A 20,334-nucleotide genomic window follows, 5' to 3' on the forward strand; every position below is an offset into this window, starting at 1 on the left:
AGCCTAATCCCAGGAGAGTGAGGGTGCCAGAAATAATAACTGTTGTTTAAGTAACTGGCTGAAAGATAGGATGGCATCATGACTCCCAAAGCCTAAGGTGAGTGCACTTTACAGGTTTTATGTTATCAAGAAAGTTTTCAATTGCAATTTGGTTTTTAAAAAGAAAAAAATCATGTAAGTGAAAAAAAAGCATAAACTTGAACTATTTCACAGTACTGGCACAGAAAGATAAATTTCTAGAAAAAACACAAGTAGCTAGAAGCAAGCAGAAATAAGATGACTCTCGTGTATCTCAATACAAAGTGTGGCAAAAATGTGACTTCATGGATTTGAACATAAGAGAAGTATAATCTAACCAGCAAGTGAACTTTGTGTGCGAGTCTGAGAGTGGTTAGAAAAACATCCTTTCAACAAAGGCTAAAGTCTAAATGGAGTGGCTAAAAGGAGTAACAGTATACAGAGACGATATTCACTAGGGCAAGCCACTAACCTGAGGATTATACTCTGATGTGCCAAATGCCAGGTGTGTGTTTGTGGGCGATGGGTTGGCCATTAGAATTTCCTAAACAAGAGGAAAGGCAACACAGCTGCATTTCTGACATACCAGAAATATTGAGAAACACCCTACAACAGAAAGAGGCATCCTACAACACAAAGAACCAATTGCAAACATCCAATAGCCTTCCAAAAAAAATTCAGATTGCAAAATTGTTTCCTTATGAAATTCCTTGGTATACTAATTCAGGTCAAGGTTAAAAAAAAGAATAGCTTGCAAAATTAAAACAATCTCTCACTAAGTACAATTCTTCCTTCCAAGTCAAAACTCAAGCCTAAATGTTTCATGATTCCTTGCCCACAATTCCATGTCTCTTGGATTTCCCTCTGAAGCACCTCTCCCTCTGACATGTTGCCATCCTTTTAAACTAGACAAAAGCCTCTTAAGTACAGTATATGGTAAAGCTAAATGCTTTCAGAGGGAAAACTGTACAGTCTGGTCTTCTCTGCTTTTAATCATAAGCTAAAAGGTCTAAATGGCACTGGGGAAAAAAAAACCTAGGGAAATCTGGAATAGCTCTTAGGAATCACAAAATAGTATTGGCAGATCTATATCATCTAGTTCATAATTAAGAGATACATACTGCATACAAAAACAAAGATGCAAAACACTGTAATGAAAGTAGTCATAGTTTATGAACCTATGGTGGGAGCCAGGCATGGTAGTACACACCTTTAATTCTAGTACTCAGGAGGCAGAGGCAAGGGAATCTCTGTGCCATCAAGGTCAGTCTGGTCTACATATAGTGGAGACCAACCAAAGCTACACAGACTGTATCTCAAAAATAAATAAATAAATAAATAAATAAATAATAAAAAAATAAACAAAAACACCTAGAATGGAACACTGAAGATGATATAGAAAAAGGTTTTCTGCTTAAGTCTTTCCTGCAAAAACAGATTGAACTCTGATTCAGGCCTGCAAGGAAAACAGGGGCAGGGTGACAGCTAAATCCAGTGCAGACAGCACGAACAGACGAGCACCCTCAGAAAGGATTCACAGGATTCTAAAACAAGTACTACCCCATCTTCCTCACTGTCTTTGAAAATTTTTCCATTTAAAAAAATTAGAGAAAACCACCTAAGTATCTAAGCTTGAAGATCTGGGATGAGTCAAAAAAGCAGATTGAGGCTCAAAATAAAGTAATATCCTACAAGAAGAGAGAGGGACTACCTCGGTCACACAGAGGATAAACAATGGGATCTCTGAACAGGCTTAATTTTACAAGGACATTAGAAAAACAACTACCAACAAGACAGGGAGAGAAAGACAACTGGGCAACTGACACAACCCTTCTTAGAGGAGGCGAGCACTTGGCTGCCTCTTCCTCTTTAAACTTCTACACAAACTTCGCTAAAGAACAAAGGGCACCTTATAAATGTTTGCTTTATTTTTACTAATATATTACCTTATTGTAAAGAACTCCCAAATAAAAACATGGCACAGCTAGATCAAAAGGTCTAGCACACACACACACACACACACACACAGTCCCACACCCTGCGCATCTTAATGGACGTCTGCCCAGTTAGGATAGCCATGCTGAGGCTGTGGGGCTCCACCCAGGCTTGTTCACTTTCACTATTAACAACAATTTTTTCTGCATTTACCCAAGATTGCTAAGGAAAAACTGTGACAGAGTTAAAGCTAGCAAAATAAGACTTGACTCTGTCTCCTCCTTCACAACTCAAGCATCTTTCCACATGACCCAATACTACTCTTTCTCATCTCTATCATAAATGTCACATGACAGCACTTAGAGCTGTAAGTGTGCAAATGTTTTACTTACCTACCTACCTGTAAGTAACCAAATGTTTATTAATATACATAAACTATAGTATCATCGTAAACTTCATTACTGTTACATACTCATCCAAAAGTCACCAAAACACTCAGAAGTAGATGTCCCCAAATTCTAGACTGTTTAACTGTAAACAACCTAACCTCCTCCTTTTAAAGAGTCTAGAGTGATAGCCCAATAGGAAACATTATTACTCTGCAAACAAGAGGTTCACAGTTCTAAACCTTCATGTACCAATATACAAAGAGGACTTGGCCATGGATGCCTTGTGTCCCAGCCCAAGGTGGGTGGGCACTAGAACATCCTGGAGTTCAATGACCAGCTAGTCTAGGCAAAATGAGGGACTTCAAATTCCGAGAAGAGACTCTGTCTCAAACAACAACGATGTGAGCAATACAGAAGCACGTGTATTTTTGATCTCTGGCCGCCTCCGAGCTCACACACGGACAGGAAAACATACCCCCACATACATGCATATACATAGACACATAGACAACACATAGACAATAAACTTTGTTTTCAGTAAATGAACACCTGTTCTTAATCAGGTCATAGTAACCTGTAACAAGATCAAGTCCAGATGGAAGGTTTCACTGACATGCCTGCCTTCTTTGCAGGCACAAATGCCAATAATACTAGCAGAATTAGTGAAGCTGAAACACCTGAGGGTTCGGAGAACCAATGCAACTTCTTCTTAAACTTGTATAACATCCTGAAATAGAAGCCAATGACCACTACAGTCAACAGTCAACAATATGTTAAAAGATCCCTAACCTACTAGTCCTTCCAACATTCTTATCCCACACTCAAAAATATTTAAAAAGTTACTTTCCACCCTCCTGTAGTAGTAAACATAAATACTACTTTATTTTGGGTGCCTACAGAAAGAACTAATTTTAGGTCAATATTGCTTTCTTCAGTATTCTTTCAGTTCAAAATAGCCAATACTATGTTTTCTTCTAGGAAACCATCTGTACCATACATGCAGTGAGCTCCTTGGAGTTCCTGCCTACTTCACATGTGTACTCAAAGAAGACCTCAAATATTTGCATTCTCTCTGACATTCTTCATCTGTCTAACATGAGGATAACTAGGCTATGTTCTACAAATGAGAAAAGTTCTAAGACTGGTTTGATCTGTGCTTCATGCATCATCAGCTCAGAAAGGGAACAAAATTTCTAAAGAGAAGTTGTAGTAACCCTGTCAAAGTGGCATGCACTACCTCTGCTGTGACTTACCCCAAAGAGGTAAGTCTCACACGTCAGCCTTCACAACCAGCCTTGAAAAACAGGAAAATAAAAGCACGCCATGTCTCCTGCAGAGTTAGGTCTTGTTATTCATCCTGTGCTCAGTCATTCTGGATGGTTTACATTTTATTTTTTCATGCCCCAGAGAAGTGCAGCACTTGATCTGTTGGGTCAGTAATGCAGATTTCACAGCAGCATCTGTGGTTTCCATCACCTACTGAACTACTATACTGTGGGAGGGAATTCCATTCTGTACAGCTCCAGAAAGCTGTGGGTACAACTGCATCTCCTGGGTGCTCAGTGTCATCCCCCAGCACTACCCTCAGGCTAGCAGTTCAGCTTCCTGCTCATCCTGGTGTTAACTATAATTTTCTTTCTTGGGACCAGAACTCCATTCTGGTTGCAGAAGTATTCCAAGTGCCAGAAGCGCCACAGGAAAGTCACTCCTGTAATAATGCCTTCAGCACTTCACCTGAACAGATTTATAAATCCAAGCTCAGCCATAGCCTACCAAGCTTCTCACTGTGAGCAATTTGAATGGGGCAAGCTAGGTCATAACACATGCTGTCATCAGTAGAGCATGGTTAAAACGAGTGTCCTGATTCTAAGCTGTCTGTCGAGGTGAGTTTCTGCTTACCCTGTTCTACTTCTATGGTTCTCCTCAGAATAATAAGTCCAAAGTAGCTGCAGACTCCTAAAATAAGGAACCCCTCAGTAACCTCCACAGTCTCAGAGGCTATGTCTTCCCAGGTAAATCAAGATCCATTAATCAGGGAACAAAACACATGTTCATTCTTTAGACTCTAACAAGAGCACCTTTTCATTAAAAAAAAAAAAAAAAGGAGTCCAACCAATAGCAATATGACTGATGTGGTGGGGAGAAGAAAGCACACTTAGAACACTTAGAACAAATACGCTCAGCTTCTGAAATCCACACACCATACTAGCATCATAAAAAGGAATCCATCCTTTGTACTGTTTTCCCTGCTCCTGGGGAAACCTGAGATGCCATACAAACGTGTACTGACAGGGAATCCTCAGACCTCTCCAGCCACTCTTCCCAGAACAGCAGGACTACGCAACCCCACTCCCCAGGGTGTCTCTGGCTCTCTTACTATTTCCTAATACAGAAACCATGGATATGCTGCATTACTGGAGAAAGAGAACAGAAGAGCACTTCTGCACATAAATTATCTAAACCCTTACATTGTTGGGGCACAATGTAAGGAACACATTGAGACACAGAGAGAAAAGAAGACTAAAATGAGGAGTTATGGATTGGTTCTAATGCTATTTGTGTTAATTCAGCTCCCAAAATTACAGGGGAACATGTGCGCCTGCCTGTAAGACACTTGGATCCCTGCCCCCAGTTAGCTTTGACTGGTAAATAAAGTTTCCAGCAGCCAATGGCTCAGCAGAGAGAAAGAGGCACAACTTTTGGGTTCCTGGCAAGGGACTCAGGAGTGGGGTAGAATCCATTGCCAGGAAAGGAATAAGATGCAAGATTGAGAGCTATAGAAGAGAGAGTACGATCCTGTAAGAGTCAGGGAAGAGTGGCCCCAGCCCTACTCCCAATTTGGTCTGGGGTAGCAAAGATGGAATATAGGTTTTAGTAAGTATTAATTCAGGAGTATTAGAGGGAGAGGCCCAACCACTGAGGCATATTAAATATAGGGGCTGTGTGTGTGTGTGTGTGTGTGTGTGTGTGTGTGTCTTTCATTCGAGAATCCAGAGAATTTGGGTGGGTAGCAAGGAACTCTAACAGCCGCCACCAGGCAGATTAGAGCAGATTAAGCAACTGCCGGTACAGAGGAGTCAAGAAGTAATATGTGGTTCATTCAGAAGGTGAGTACTTTCCCAGAGCTGACCTTAAAATAGTTATCAAATACATTATACTGTTTTATACTACAAACGTTTCTCTAAATATATTTCTTTTGAAATTCAAAATAAAGTGAGGGAAAAGTGGGTAAACACACACACCCATACACACACTATTTGTTTAGATAAAGGTATAGAAAATTGCTGAATCATACAGAATTGTATTTGAGACAAACAGGTTCACTTAGAAGTTAAACACGTAACTTATAAGTAAACCTATCTTACACCAGTAAAAACTGATTCTCACTCTAAAAGTTCCACTGAGATTAAGAAACCTTGACCTAACAATTACAAACTGGCTACAATCCAGCTATTTACACGCATGCATCTGGAGATTTACTACTGATCATAACTTACCATTTTCAAGAGGTGCATCCTCCGGCAAATCCACATCCAACATAAGGTCATCATCCTCAAGGTCACACGATTCAAGATTATTCAGAATATCCTGTGAACAAAAGTAGTAAAAATACTATGACCTCATTTAAGATACTTACATACTCATTTGTCTTGACAGTATCATCAGATAATAACTTAAATTTATTCATCATTGTACTGTAAGAATAAAATAGTTTTAATTACTAAAATTATTTTTAAAACTTCATCTGTACTATATTTTGAATTTTGAATTTTGGATTCCCCCCCCCCCAGGAGAGAGAAATAGCAGGATACAGGTGATATAAAGAGGGAAATAAGAAAAATAAGGAAGAATTTTTAACTCAGGAAAGGGAGGATAATAAAGAAGTAAGGAGGAGGAGGGAAAATAACATTAATCATGTTTGAGAAAAGACAGAAAATCATTTTATAGTTATCTAAAATTATGTATAATACATATGAGTAAATATGTATACATACATTATGTAGTTTAAATTAAGTTGTACCATTTGGAGTGATTAACAGCCCCTGCAAAAGCCATATCTAATGAAAGCCCAGTATCAGGTATGAGAAACCTTGTAAGATGTTGGTTAAGAGTCTAAGAGACTCTCAAAACAACACAAGCTATTGCTGTTACCCTTGGTTACCTCCAAAGTTGGGAGTAAATCCCTACAGTTGAAGATGCCATGAGTTTTGGACATAGGTCTTTAAGGATTTGAGCTGGAACAGGTCTCTTCCCTGAGGACTAGGTATTACTAGGTTTGGTTTTGTCTTGTTTTGTTTTGTTTTGTTTTGTTTTGTTTTGTTTTGTTTTGTTCAAGACAGGATTTCTCTTCCTGGAACTCAAGTGAGACCAGGCTGGCCTCTAACTCAAGAGATCTGGCTGCCTGTCTCCCCACTGTTGGGATTATAGGCATACACCACAACCATCTGGCCTTTTCATCTTATACCCACATAGAAGTATAGATCACCTCTCATCAAATAAGTTTATTTTTGTAGCAGGAGACCATTAAAAAAAGTCACAATTAGTCAAAACAGAAAACAATTACTGTGGGCATCAACCACAAGCGATACCCTACAACACAACTTTTGTAACTGAGGCCTAGAGCACATCACAGAAAGGAGACCAGAAACATTCTAGGAGATATAGTACCAGGAAGTCTGCTGTGAGATTGTGCCTTCTGGGTGTGACAGGTAAGTTATACCTAAGAAATCTCAACGATATGGCTGCCTAAATAGGAACTTAGCAATTACAACACCAGCTGACATTCCAGTGTAGATAAGCAAGGTTTCAAGGGCCCCACCCTTAAATGAAATGGTTAACAAATAGGAGGCCTCAGTCTGGGGAAGCATAACTCAGAAAGGGAACTGAGGAGGAAAGGAAACGAAGATAATTAATTTTAATTAAATTTAAAACATGATATCCTCTATAAAAACATCTGACTAAGACTGAATATGTGTCAAACTAGATGGCACTGGGTGTCCCAAGCCATAAATGACAATTTAGGCCAGAGGAACAAACCCTAAACCAACAAAACATAGTGTTCTGAATGCACATCAGGACCAAATGAAGTGTGACCAATCAACAAAAGCAGTACTCCCACAACTACCAAAATGGTATCTAGATTTCAGTACTAACAAAGATATGTTACAGAAGTAAGAATGGTCAAGTCTTAACTCCACCCACAAAACTCTCAACCCAAAATTTGTTCTGTCTTAAAAAAAAAAAAAAAAAAAAAAAAAAAAAAAAAAGGCAGGGACAAAGATGGAGCAGAGACTGAAGAAATGGCCAACCAATAACTGGCTCAACTTGAGACCAATCCTGACACCAATCCCTGACATTATTAATGATACTCTGTTATGGTTATAGGCAGGAGCTCTCCTCTGAGAGGCTCTACCCAGCAGCTGACTAAAACAGCCAAATATTGGATGGAGGTTAGGAACCCTTAAGGAAGAGTTGGGGGAAGGATTGAAGGCCCTGAGGGGATGGGAACCTCACAGGAAGACTAACAGTGTCAACTAACCTGGACCCCTAAGGGCACTCAGAGACTAAGCCACCCACCAAAGAGCACACACAGACTGGACCAAGGCCCCAGCACATATGTAGCAGAGGGCTACCTTGTCCTACCTCAGTGGAAGAAGATTCTGCAGAGACTTGATGTGCCAGGATGTGGTGATATCCTGGGGAGGGGGTGTGTGGGGGGGTGGCACCTTCTCAGAGGTGAAGGGGAAGAGTAGGGGGAGGGACTCAGAGGAGAACTGAGATGGGGAACAACATCTGGGATGTAGATAAATAAAACCTGAATCAGTCCCCAGGACCCACATTGAGAAGCAGAGAAAAAACTCACACTGACTTCCACATGTGTACTGTGGAATACTTGCACATGTGCACAGACTGGACTTACTACACACATGGTAAATAAATGTGAAAAACGTTTATGAAAAATTACAACTGTTTTATCTAGGTGTTTTTTATATATTTTGTTTATAATGAAAAAGTTATTTAAAATAGCTTTAAATAGCACGGTATGAGCCTGTTATGATGGAAAAGTGACAAGGTAATAATAATATAATCTTGAGGATTTATTACAGCCCACAAGACTATAAGGAGGAACCAGCATATGAATTAGCAGGGGCAGAAGGAAGTATCAGCATTTAATACTTAGCAACAATAATTATATATGCTATTTTTAGAGCCCATCCTGTTTTATGAAAAGATGCTCTGTGAAATGAGAGACGTCTAGGAGGAAATATAGGAACAGATTAAATTATACACAAATGTCTACATATTTAAATTAAAAATAAATTTTAAATCTGAGAGGGAATAAATCAATTATTCCATTGAGATCATGTGATTATGCTCTTATTCTTTTTGATATCTCTGTATTATAACTATACTGCTTTTACCAGATTTATTTAATAGTAAAACTCCATAGTATGTAAAAGTCCCCCTCCATTAGTAATAGTAGCGAAATTCAAATCCTGTAAACCCTGGCCTCCCATATGCCCACAAGGCAATAAAATACCAATATATATGAACTATTCTATAACAGGGTACACACTGGGAAACACAAGTAAAATATTATCAGGAACTGATACATTGAGATTTGAATCAAAAAAAAATGTTATTGTGGCTACAATACAGAGAATATATTTCAATGGGGCAGAGATAGCAGTGTTGTGATCAGAGCAGGATCCATAGGACATATAAGAACATGACCGGTGCTGGTGAGAATAAATAAGTAGTTCCAATACATCTTGTGGAGTGGAAATGTAACATCAAATTTCACAGATGACTGGAATGTAGTCTTCAAGACTAAATACATGATGTCTACCAACTAAAGAACACATAAAAAGTGAAGAGCCATTTTGATGAAATTGAAAAAAGTAAATAAAACAATGACTTGACACCCCATCCCCCAAAAAGGTCAGATCTGGTAGGAAAATGAAGAACTAACAGTTTTAGAACCCATTAATTCTGATGTGTCTCCAGCATGTTTGAGAGGACATGAAAACAGAACATCTGTGGGGGAACCCATTACAGCACAGACTCATAAACAAGTGGGGTCTGGAAGATGTTAATGAATCAGTGTCGAGTTACACCAACAACAGTACTGGGCCTTATAGCAAGGGTCCAAGAAAAAGGCAAGGAAAGAACAATAAATAATGAATGTGATTTTCCTTGCTCTCATCTGCATAGGATAGGTAAGAGCCATCTTACTAGAAAGAGGAAGCCATGTACCTCTGTCCCATGCCTCTGCTGGTTAGTGTCTTGCCCTGCCCTTGGACTCAGCATCTACCTTCTCCTGTTCTAGTCTTATTACCTTAACTTTTTAATTGCATGTGTATCTGTGTGATGAGCGGCTTGTGCAGGAGTCATTGAAGTCTTCCTCCTTGGGACTGACTTTGCCCTTTTGTCTACGTAGATTCCCTCTGTGAGTGTCCATATATTTTCTGGTGTCACCATCGTGTTCCAATGAATGTTCAACCACTCCTTTTGCCAACACTGTGCTGACTGCTAGATCTGTAAATTGAGGTAGTGTAATTCTTCCAACTTTGGTAAACTTTTCCATACTACATAGTCTGTTTTCCCTTATGTATGAATTTTGAATCTGTCTCAGCTCACAAAAGGTTTTGCCTGGTATTGCACAAAATGTACACATCATGTTGGAATAAAATCATGTCACCACTACACAGCATCTCCCAACCGGCCAACATCAACACTACTTTATTATTCAACTCTCCTTCCCTTCCTTTCTCCGACTCTGCTCTTCAGATACCATATGGACATCCTGTTAAATGCACATTTAAATATCTTCTGAGATTGTGTTTTTATTAATTCCAGTTCCTATCTAGCCATCAATTTATAGAAACGTTTGTTTTGCTTTGCTTTCTTTTGTTTTGGAAATAGGGTCTCACTATATAAAGAGCTTGTCTTGAACACATGATCTTCATATGAGTGAGGGAATTGCATGCACAAGGAAAAATGAACATTTTATATATTTACCTTGTACTTTGAAAATTTACAAATATTACTACTGAAATATTCCATGAGATACTCTATAAACCATGATATCATTTGAAAATACAAATTGTAATTACTTCTTTGTACCTGAAAGTAGAGCCTTCTTAGTTTATTTATGTACACTCTATGATATTCACTCTATGATATGTACACTCTATGATATTCACAAAATCACCTACTATATATCTTAGGATATCTCTCCATCATTCAGAAACAAAAAAAAACTTTATGTTGAGTTAGAATGGTGAAGGTCCAATCAGACCTTGTCAAATTAGCATATTCTGCATATAACAGGTGTTTAAAAACTGCTTTTGCTGAAAACCACTGACTTTTTAGTTAGGCAGAATGAAAGGCTGGCATTTCTAGCCCCAATTTGTGACTGTCTCCCTTATTTTAGACCAGACCACTCCTTGGCTCTACAGGTATGACTGTCACTTAGGGATCACACCAGCCAAGGTGAAATCTTCCCTACCTGTCTCATAAGTCTCATGGGAAGGCCCACCTATCACCTGGAGGCCATGCTGGAGCTGGGAGCAGGCTAAGCCTTGTCTATGGGAGCCCAGTGACTGTGGGGCAACCCCTGTTCACTTGGCTATTTGAACTGATGTGTTCTTTGGCTCTTTCCTTTTGTCTTCATAGAGCTGGAAGAGCCTCAATCTTCCTGGCAGCTCCTCTTTGTTGCCAAACTTCATTATAGTTATGGAAGTAGCAGGCTAATGCAGAAGGTGACATTTACAGAAGATGCAAAGCTCTCAAAATTGTGCACAGCCCCTTCCTTCATCATTGCTCTTGGGTTGAGCCTCTCGTACCATCTCATGTGGTTTCCTGTTCATTTGTGGTGTTTTATTTGAATGTGTATACGCATGTCTTTAACACTGTTATGTCCTGCCTTGTCAGTTGGTCTTTATCAAGATTTAATTATTCATATCTGTGTGTGTGTGTGTATGTGTATGTGTGTGTGTGGTTCGTGTGTGTTTTATGATAATTCCAAGTGCTAGGATTTACAGAAATATACCTCTATGCCCAACTTCCCTAGGTTTATTTACTCTGAACTCTACCGAACCAACCTAAGCTAATAGTTGGTTACCTATTAAATTGTAACTTATTCATACTATTTTATTCAAAATTTATTTTTGAACTTTTAATGCAATTGCATAAAGACAAACAAATAAAAAGAAAATACTGGAACTGGAATATAGACAGGAAGGAAAAATGGGAAACATAATTACAGGATGTGAAAGAAAGAATGAAAAGTTTAGACTAGTGTGTAACTGAGTCCTGAGAAGACAGGCAGACCACAAAACAAAAAGCGGTGATACAAGAGATGGTGACTAAGAATTCTCACCCACTTGGGCCAGTGTCATCAAAAATGTTTGGTGTGTGTGTGTGTGTGTGTGTGTATGTTAGTATATGCACAGGAGGAGTATCGAGGTCAGAGGATGATTTGTGGGAATTAATTCTCTCCTTCTAAGATGTGCTTTCTGAGCACCTGAATGCAGGTTGTCAGGCCGGGTGGCAAGCATCTTTACCACCTTGGGCCCTCTCACTGGCCCTGGGTGATTAATTTAATACAGTTTATCACTATTAAAATTGAAAAACGGTATCTTCCTATTTAATTAACATATTTAGGCTTGAATTAGCAATGCTTACATTAGTGTTGTAATGCTTTGTGAAGACTGAGACCACAGCGAACACAATTACCTTGCCTTCCTCTTGACACGCAAAGGTGCGATGGATGATGTAACAAAAGGAAAAAAAGGATCTATAAGGAGTACATCGAGCAAGTCAGGCGTACGCTACAGAACAATAGTCTTAGAAGGCTCAATGGGAAGACTCTGAAAGAAGACCCTCACTCAGTCTTTTCCCAGCCCAACAGTACACAACAGCAAACCAAGCTGGAAGCTACACTCTCCAGAGAACTCAAATTCAAGCAGAACTGAGGTAAACACTGAAAACAAGATGACTAACAGTGGCTGGCTATGCTTTATTGACTGGCCACTACTTACTCTCACATACACAGCCACAACTCAAGCAATAGCTACACCAGAATTTGTGCTTTGTAAAGGGACTGGCATGGTATCTACTAAATAAAAAGTATTATCTATTCAAGGAAACTCCAATTCCTGTGTAGGTGTTAGACAACACTCCACTAAGTACCACAAACCAGACAGTATCTCAACAACATAAAACAAAGATGATTAGATAACTGAATAGCCAGAGAGACTTTAAAATACTTTATTTGTTTAAAAAAAAAAAAACTTCAAAGATTGAGGAGAAGAATCAAATAAATGGATAAGGAATCTAAGCCAAAGAAAATAATTTTATGAAATCAATTCAAAACACAGACAAGTGTCTGGAGAGTTGACTCAGCAGTTAAAAGCACTTCCTGGTCTTCCAGAGAACTCAATTCCCAGCACCTACGTGGTAACTTACAATCATCTCTAACTCCAGTTACAGGGATACAATACCCTTTTCTGACCTCCAAGGGCAGCAGACACACACATGAAACACAGACATACATGTGGGCAAAATACACATCAAATAAAAGTGAAAACATACACAAGTCATCACAATAGACAAAAGAATCAGTATGTTCCAGCCTTTTATATTGTTCTCAGCAGATAAAGCAGAGCGGACTTATTTAAGGTCAGTTAATGTTTTAGAACCATCATGGAATCTCAGGGGTATAGCCAACAGAGAAGCATAGAGACTTTTGTTTGGGGGGGGGGTGCTGAAGAAATAGCACACACTCAAAAAAGTGCTTGTAAACTGAGATTCCCAGTAAACCCAGAACTGTGGAGGCAGACAGAAGGAGCTCTGGAGCTCAATAGCTGGTTAGAAATCCCCTACCTCCCCCACCCAACCAAATGCAGTAGAGAGAAGGGAGGGGGAGGGAGGAGGCCAGCCCAGCACATATACAAACACATATACACACCACAAACAAGGCCTTTGTTTCAAACCCACTGCAAAAGAATCCCTGAAAAAATTAGTCCCTTAACACACCTTCTCCCCAACCCTACCTGTTCTTGTTCATGTTTTTGTTTTGTTTGGGGTTTTTTGTTTTGTTTTGTTTTGTTTTGTTTTTTCAGGACAGGGCTTCTCTATGTAAATGGCCCTGGCTGTCCTGGAACTTGCTTTGCAGACCATGCTGTCCTCAAACTCAGAAATCTGCCCTGCCTCTGCCTCCCAAGAGCTGTGATTACAGGTGTGCACCACCACGCCAAGCTCCCCTACCTGTGTTTACTAATATTTTAAGTTTAAAACTTAATGAGGGCTGAGCCAATATCTGGTGAAAATTCAGTCTTTTGCTTGATTTTACGGCAATGCAGTTGTAGCAGAGGTGATGTTAAGAAACATATTCAATAGGACACGTAAGGGAAGCACACAACCACTTTACTTAGGGTCTTCACTGAGAACTCAGGAGAATGACGCTCCTTTGCACATAAACTCTCCAAGAGTTCTATCTAACCTACCAGCTACTGTCTATCAGCTTTATTTAGTCCACTGCTACCTCAGAATAACCAGCTGTGGTTCTGAATCCTAAGTAGACCTGTGCTGGCTCAGAAGCAAGCTCTGTCATCTGGTCTGTACTGACCCTGACATCTCTTCCACTGCAAAGCAGTCAAAACCAAAACCATGACTTCTAAATTCACCACTTTCATGTTCCATTTTAGTAATGCTATTTCTGGATATTCATGATACAAAGCCAAAAACTGAGGCAGCACCTTTCCAAACCACCTGACTCCAGGAGTTTCTTAGTTTACTCTCTCACCAATGAAATCCCTTCCAAGAAACCAGTCTAACAATACTGTCTAATCATCAAGAGTAAGCTTTCCCATTGGAGTGGGTTAGTGGTCATGGCTCCAAATGGCTGAAATCTCATCAGGATCAGCCCAGAACTCTCCATGGCTTCCATTACAGAAAACAACACCTCATGGATACTATACTTAATTTCCCTCTATTCTGCCTTTCAAGTTATACCCAGGTGAGCTATCACCACAGGAATAGGATATTCTGCCTTTTCTAAACCGCAATCCTTTTCCCTTTAGTAACAAATCACCGTGATGCTATCATTTTATTCCTAGTCAAGACAAGTGACTAGGAAGTCATCTAAGAATCAAAGGTACCTATCTCCTCCTCTACCTTTTCAGCCTCTCTTCATAAAACACATGTTTTAGTGAGTCAGGGTTGATATACCAAATTGTACTTTTTTCTGATACCAATTACAATGATTTTTGGCACTATCTATATTTAGGCAAAAATATTAGATGGCATAGACTTCCACAAAAAATATTCTTGAGCTACTAGCTGCAGGTTGAAGTGTTCTCAAATAGCGAGGTTGACTATTTGATAGAACTCACACAATTCAAAAAAGTTATATATTTATGATTATAACTATGGCCAAAAAAATCATACACACACACACACAAACATACATACACACCCCGAAAAGAGTCACATAAGGCAAGGTCTGGTATGGTCATAAATTCAAAGCTACCATGCCTTCCTCTAATAAACCAGTACATGTTCTCTCCATAGCACACTGATACAAAACATCACACAGAGCAGGAAGAGGCAAATTCTTTGCAGTATTAAAGCAGAAATCCATCTATTTATAGACACTCCCTTGCAGAAAAGGTTAAGGTAGGCTTCATACATAACTACTGTCTTCTAAAGAGTATAGTATGGAAGTATATAGAGAAACAACAACTGTACTGTAGGAAACCTGACAACACTGCTCACAGTGGAGATCAGGGTCATGGTGACTGTACCTCCAAGACTTACTGTCTTAGTCAGGGTTTCCATTCCTGCACAAAACATCATGCCAAGAAGCAAGTTGGGAAGAAAAGGGTTTATTCAGCTTACACTTCCACACTGCTGTTCATCACCAAAGTCAGTCAGGACTGGAACTCAAGCAGGTCAGGAAGCAGGAGCTGATGCAGAGGCCATGGAGGGATGTTCCTTACTGGCTTGCTTCCTCTGCCTTGCTCAGCTTACTTTCTTATAGAACCCAAGACCACCAGACCAGGGATGGCACCACCCACAAGGGGCCCTCCCCCCTTGATGACTAATTAAAAAAATGTCTTACAGGTGGGTCTCATGGAGGCACTTCCTCAAGGGAGGCTCCTTTCTCTGTGATGACACCAGCCTGTGTCAGGTTGACACAAAACCAACCAGTACACTTACTCTACTATAACCACTTTTAAAAATGAAGAGAAAAAAAAAATCAGACAGTAAGGCTCTATCTCTTAAGACAAAACACACTGGTCACAGGACATGGAGAGCTTGAGCTAGAATGGGCCGGGAAGATTGCTCCCAGCAGGCTATTTTTAAATCAATTTGACACAAGCTGGAGTACACTGAAAAGAGGGAACGTCAGTTGAGAAATCCTCCATCAGACTGGCCTGGAGGAAAGCTTATGGTACTTCTTAATTACTAATTCATGTGGGAGGGCCCAGGCTATTATGGGTGGTCCTGGGCTGTATAGGAAAACAACCTGAACAATCCTGCAGCAAGCCAGTATGCAGCACTCCTCTGTGGCTTCTGCTTCATTTCCCACACCCAAATTCCTGCCCTGGTTGGGGCCCTTCCTACCCAATCAACCAGTCAGGTCACAGCTCCTGGGGAGAGGCTGCTGGAACCCACCACCTCTCAGCAGGCTCACTGCTTAGTACATAACACTGAGGTTCAGAAACCTAGGAATGCATGCGTCTTCTCCAGTTTCCGACTGAATTCTGCACAGGAAGGTTGCTGTGGTTGGGGGGCTAAGTGGTATAAAAACACTACAAAATTCAATTTGAGTTGATAGTAATGCTCAGAATGTAAGAATTATGGGGCTTAAAATTCAGCAATAAACTTCCGACGAGGGCACAGATGCCAATCATCAGTGTCACTAGTGACTAGCACGTTGATATGCATATATTTTAGAATAACTGAGCACACACAGGCACAAACATGACACAGGTGTTCATCTAAATTACAAAGAGAAATGTGCAGCAGGATGGTTGCTATAGCAATTTGTGATTGCAAAATTTTAGAAATAATCCTGATGCTCACTGATGTTGGAGTAACTGAATAAAGAATTACATATCTACAAAATAACACAGTATGCGGTAGTATAAATAGAAACAAATCTATGATGTGACACAAAATAATTATTTTAAGCAGATCATAATGAAATAAAGCATGAAATTAATAAGAAACAGTAGCAACTGAGCCATAACATTATGATAAATCAACTACCAAAGGGAGATGGGGGGAATCTCTAAGAAGTCCCAGAGACCTGGAATGGGGAGGGCGCCCAGGAGTCAATGAATGTGACCTTAGCTAAGATGCCTAACAGTGGGGACATGGGGCCACCTCTTGGAGCCAGGCAGGACCCCCAGAATAAGGACACCAACCCACCCACAAAACTTTCAACCCAAAACCTGTCCTGTCTAAAAAAAATACAGGAAAAGAGATGGAGCAGAGACTGAAGGAATAGCCAAACAATAACCGGCCCAACTTGAGACCCATCACCAATCCCTCACATTATTAATGACTGTTATGCTTGCAGATAAGAGTCTAGCATAACTGCCCTCTGAGAGGCTCTACCCAGCAGCTGACTAAAACAGATAGAGAAACCCACAGGCAAATATTAGACAATGGTTAGAGACTTTTAATGGAAGAGCTAGGGGAAAGATTGAAGGCCCTGAAGAGCATAGGAACTACACAGGAAGATCAACAGTCAACTAACCTGGATCCCTGGGAGCTCTCATAGACTGAGCCGCCAACCAAAGAACATACACAGGCTGGACCAAGGGTCCCAGAACATATGTAGCAGATGTGCAGCTTGGTCTTCATGTGGGGCCCAAACTAGAGGAGGAACTGTCCCTAAAGCTGTAGCATGATTGTGAAATCTGTTCCCCAATATAGCTGCCTTTTCTGGCCTCAGAGGGAGAAGATGTGCCTAAACCAACCCTGCAGAGACTTGATGTGCCAGGGCGGGGAGATACCCAGGAGAAGCACCACCCTGTCAGAGAAGTGAAGGGAAGATGAGCGAGGGAAGAGGGGGCCAGGGGGGAATAGCACAGGGGGTAGCACTTGGGAAGGAAGGAAGGAAGGAAGGAAGGAAGGAAGGAAGGAAGGAAGGAAGGAAGGAAGGAAGGAAGGAAGGAGGGAGGGAGGGAGGGAGGGAGGGAGGGAGGGAGGGAGGGAGGGAGGGAGGGAGGGAGGGAGGGAGGGAGGGAGGATGCTGTGCAAACCACGTTTCAACCTCTGCCTTCCCAAGGCAAGGTACTTAGTTCACAGGTCTAAAATCAGGCTCCCTGACTCAACCAAGAATGTGACAAAAAACTACAGTAATGCCTCCTAAATGTCCCTAGAAAGGGATGATTGTGGAAGCAATTGGTCCTGGCATTTGCTTTAGAAGAAACAAAGGAGACCCTAGGCTGTTTTTAAATATATAAACTACTCACTCAGAATAGAACAGCAATTTTACAACTCTTAAAGCCATCCTATTAGTGAAAAGTATTTAGCTTTGCAGCTTCAGTGTTCTCTTGAACAAATCTTTAATGCCTATCTAATCTCATTTACAGAAGTCTACTCCATCTTATTAATCATGTATCCATGTTAGGGACCACAGCTACCTAACAGAGACATGGTTATAAAAACTGTGCTTTTTGTTAATAAGTTACTTGTAAGTTCACTTTTATCTAATACACAGCCTTTCTCCTGGATGTTTAAATAGCATACCAACTCTGTATTTATGAAAAAAAAAACAAATATTCCAAAACCTATAGTGCTCATATTATATATATATACAAGAAGTGTATATCAAAATTTAACATAGAAATATATATAAACTATTCACTGTTTTATCAATCTCACTGCGTTTAAAACATGGTTTGTAATTATCTGCAAGTTCAGCTTGGAACATCAAGCTCACTCCCTAGCTTCATCCTTAGCCGTTCTCCATCTCACACTCATAGTTAGCTAAGTTGCTAGTCCTCATCACGACTTGATACCTACACCACTGCACACTCTCTCCAGATGCTGCCATGGTCACCTTCAGGGTTTACTTGGCCAACAGATGCACTTTGTACATGGTCTTCAGAACTTCAGTTTAATGTCACTTCCTTTTTAAAACAAATGCATTCTCACACACTCTCTCTCTCTCCCCCCCTCCTCTCTCCTCTCTTCTCCTCTCCTCTCCTCTCTCCCCTCCTCACCCCCTACAACCTTCTCTTCTCTTCTCCCTCAACACAATCACAGTGTGTGAGGACTGCACAATGAAGTCCTCAGGCAAATTAATAATAGCCCATGACCTTTAACTCCATACTGTGATCATGTTTATATAGTGCCAGAATCTGAAGCCATTAGGATAAACACAACTTTATCCATCAAAGTCTTCAGAATTCAACAGTATTTCTGTAACATAGTAGAAACACAAAAAATAACTACTGAATTAAGCTTCAGATTGCAATGTAGCTAATGTATTATAGCATCCATTAATGTTAAATGAAAATATAATTAGTTTAAAGGGTCAAAACTATATTAATAAATTTAAGCTTATTCAAAACTGAGTTAGTGGGACAAGAAAGAACTTGTGCTGATAATTCAACATGGAAAAGCATCTGCTGAGAGAAACAGGTTTCCTCCGCTCCTTGTATCCCCACATCTATAGCAACCACACTGAGCAGTTCGCTCTATTCTCTCAAGTTCTGTGATTCTGTACCAGGAAACAGCTGGAGAGATCCAGATGAGTTTGAAATGCCCAGTTACCTATCTTAAGACCGTCTCAATGTTCTGTAAGCTGCCCTCACCTGCCCATGGACACAGACACAGCATGTTTAGTTCCTTGCAGCTTGCTATTATGACACGTGATGCCCTGGAAACTCACTTTCTAAAGTGACTATGTCACAATATGCATGGAAAACACTGATCAGAAATAAACAGGAGCTGCAGTTTAGGGGTTTCTATTTTTTAATTGGATGACCATATTTAAGGGGTCTTTTATGGCATTTATTTCAATAAACATTTACCAAGACTTTAGAGCCTAAAACCTAAATGAGCAATGAGAAACAATAAAATACTAGCCATACTCAAGGCAAGAAGTAGGAAGTAGAGAGACAAAATGAGCAGGCTGACCAGTCAGAAAAGAGAGGCTGTCCCAGATGGTGGAGAGCCAGAAGGCACCTTCCATATTACAGGGCTGGGAGGGGCCAGGAAAGGAACAAGTCTATCAGCAACTCCAGAAGGCATGGCAGAATGAACAGAAGCACAACTACTATTTGTAACTTCTAAAGCTGAGGAGGTGCTGTTTTCCACTGGACGATCAGGCAAATGTACCATCTCTAAACACTTTCCAAACTGTCTTTTTCTCTATGCCTTCACTAAGCACCACCTTAGCACAAACCACTGCCACCCCTCCCCCAACAATGGCTTCCATTGCTCTTCATGATGTCCACTTCAATCTTTCATACTCAACATTTTTCAACTGTAAATCAAATTATGTTCCTCACATTGTTTTCCTGTAGCTCTTTTTCGGTTCACAGAACAAAAATCCCATCCTCCCCGCCTCCACTTCCTGCTCAGTCTTCAGGTGAAGACATTTCATGATCTCTCAGCACACGGCACCACCCTCAGAAGCATAAAGACAGGCTCTCAGCTGCTTTCCTCCTATTTTACTCAGGAGATGATGTCCGCCTTCCATCCTCTGTTCACCCTCTCTGGACAAACCCTCAAAAACACGGCCAAGTATGTCTCCTAAGTAACTCTGAATCTAGTCCAACTGACAATATTAATCATCACATAAACAGTCGTTAAAAAAAAAAAACAACTTGCATTTTAAACTCACAAATCTTCCCTGAATTAATAACCACAATGTAATGAACTTTTACTGAAAACTGAGCTTGACTATTTTATTTTTAATTCAAATTTACAACTTTCTAGAGCTAAGTATAAACTTTAC

At 40.2% G+C, this 20,334-nt stretch overlaps 1 protein-coding gene across 6 annotated transcripts in view; it reads right to left on the reverse strand.

Moving 5' to 3' along the window:
- Ccser2 (coiled-coil serine rich protein 2) overlaps positions 1–20,334 on the reverse strand; it is a 114,575-nt gene that overhangs the window by 54,596 nt on the left and 39,645 nt on the right. For 5 of the 6 annotated variants that reach the window (XR_007979182.1, XM_052190194.1, XM_052190193.1 and 2 more), the window contains exon 4: positions 5,840–5,930. Coding sequence is in view for 5 of the 6 variants with exons in the window: in XM_052190194.1 (XP_052046154.1) it covers positions 5,840–5,930 (91 nt within the window). In the remaining variant the exon portion in view is untranslated. Of the gene's footprint in view, positions 1–496; positions 563–5,839; positions 5,931–20,334 lie in introns of those variants that run through there. The other variant, XM_052190197.1, reaches the window with a different exon arrangement.

Source organism: Apodemus sylvaticus, chromosome 8 (genome assembly GCF_947179515.1).
Source record: "Apodemus sylvaticus chromosome 8, mApoSyl1.1, whole genome shotgun sequence".
In the NCBI taxonomy this organism is placed as follows: domain Eukaryota; kingdom Metazoa; phylum Chordata; class Mammalia; order Rodentia; family Muridae; genus Apodemus; species Apodemus sylvaticus.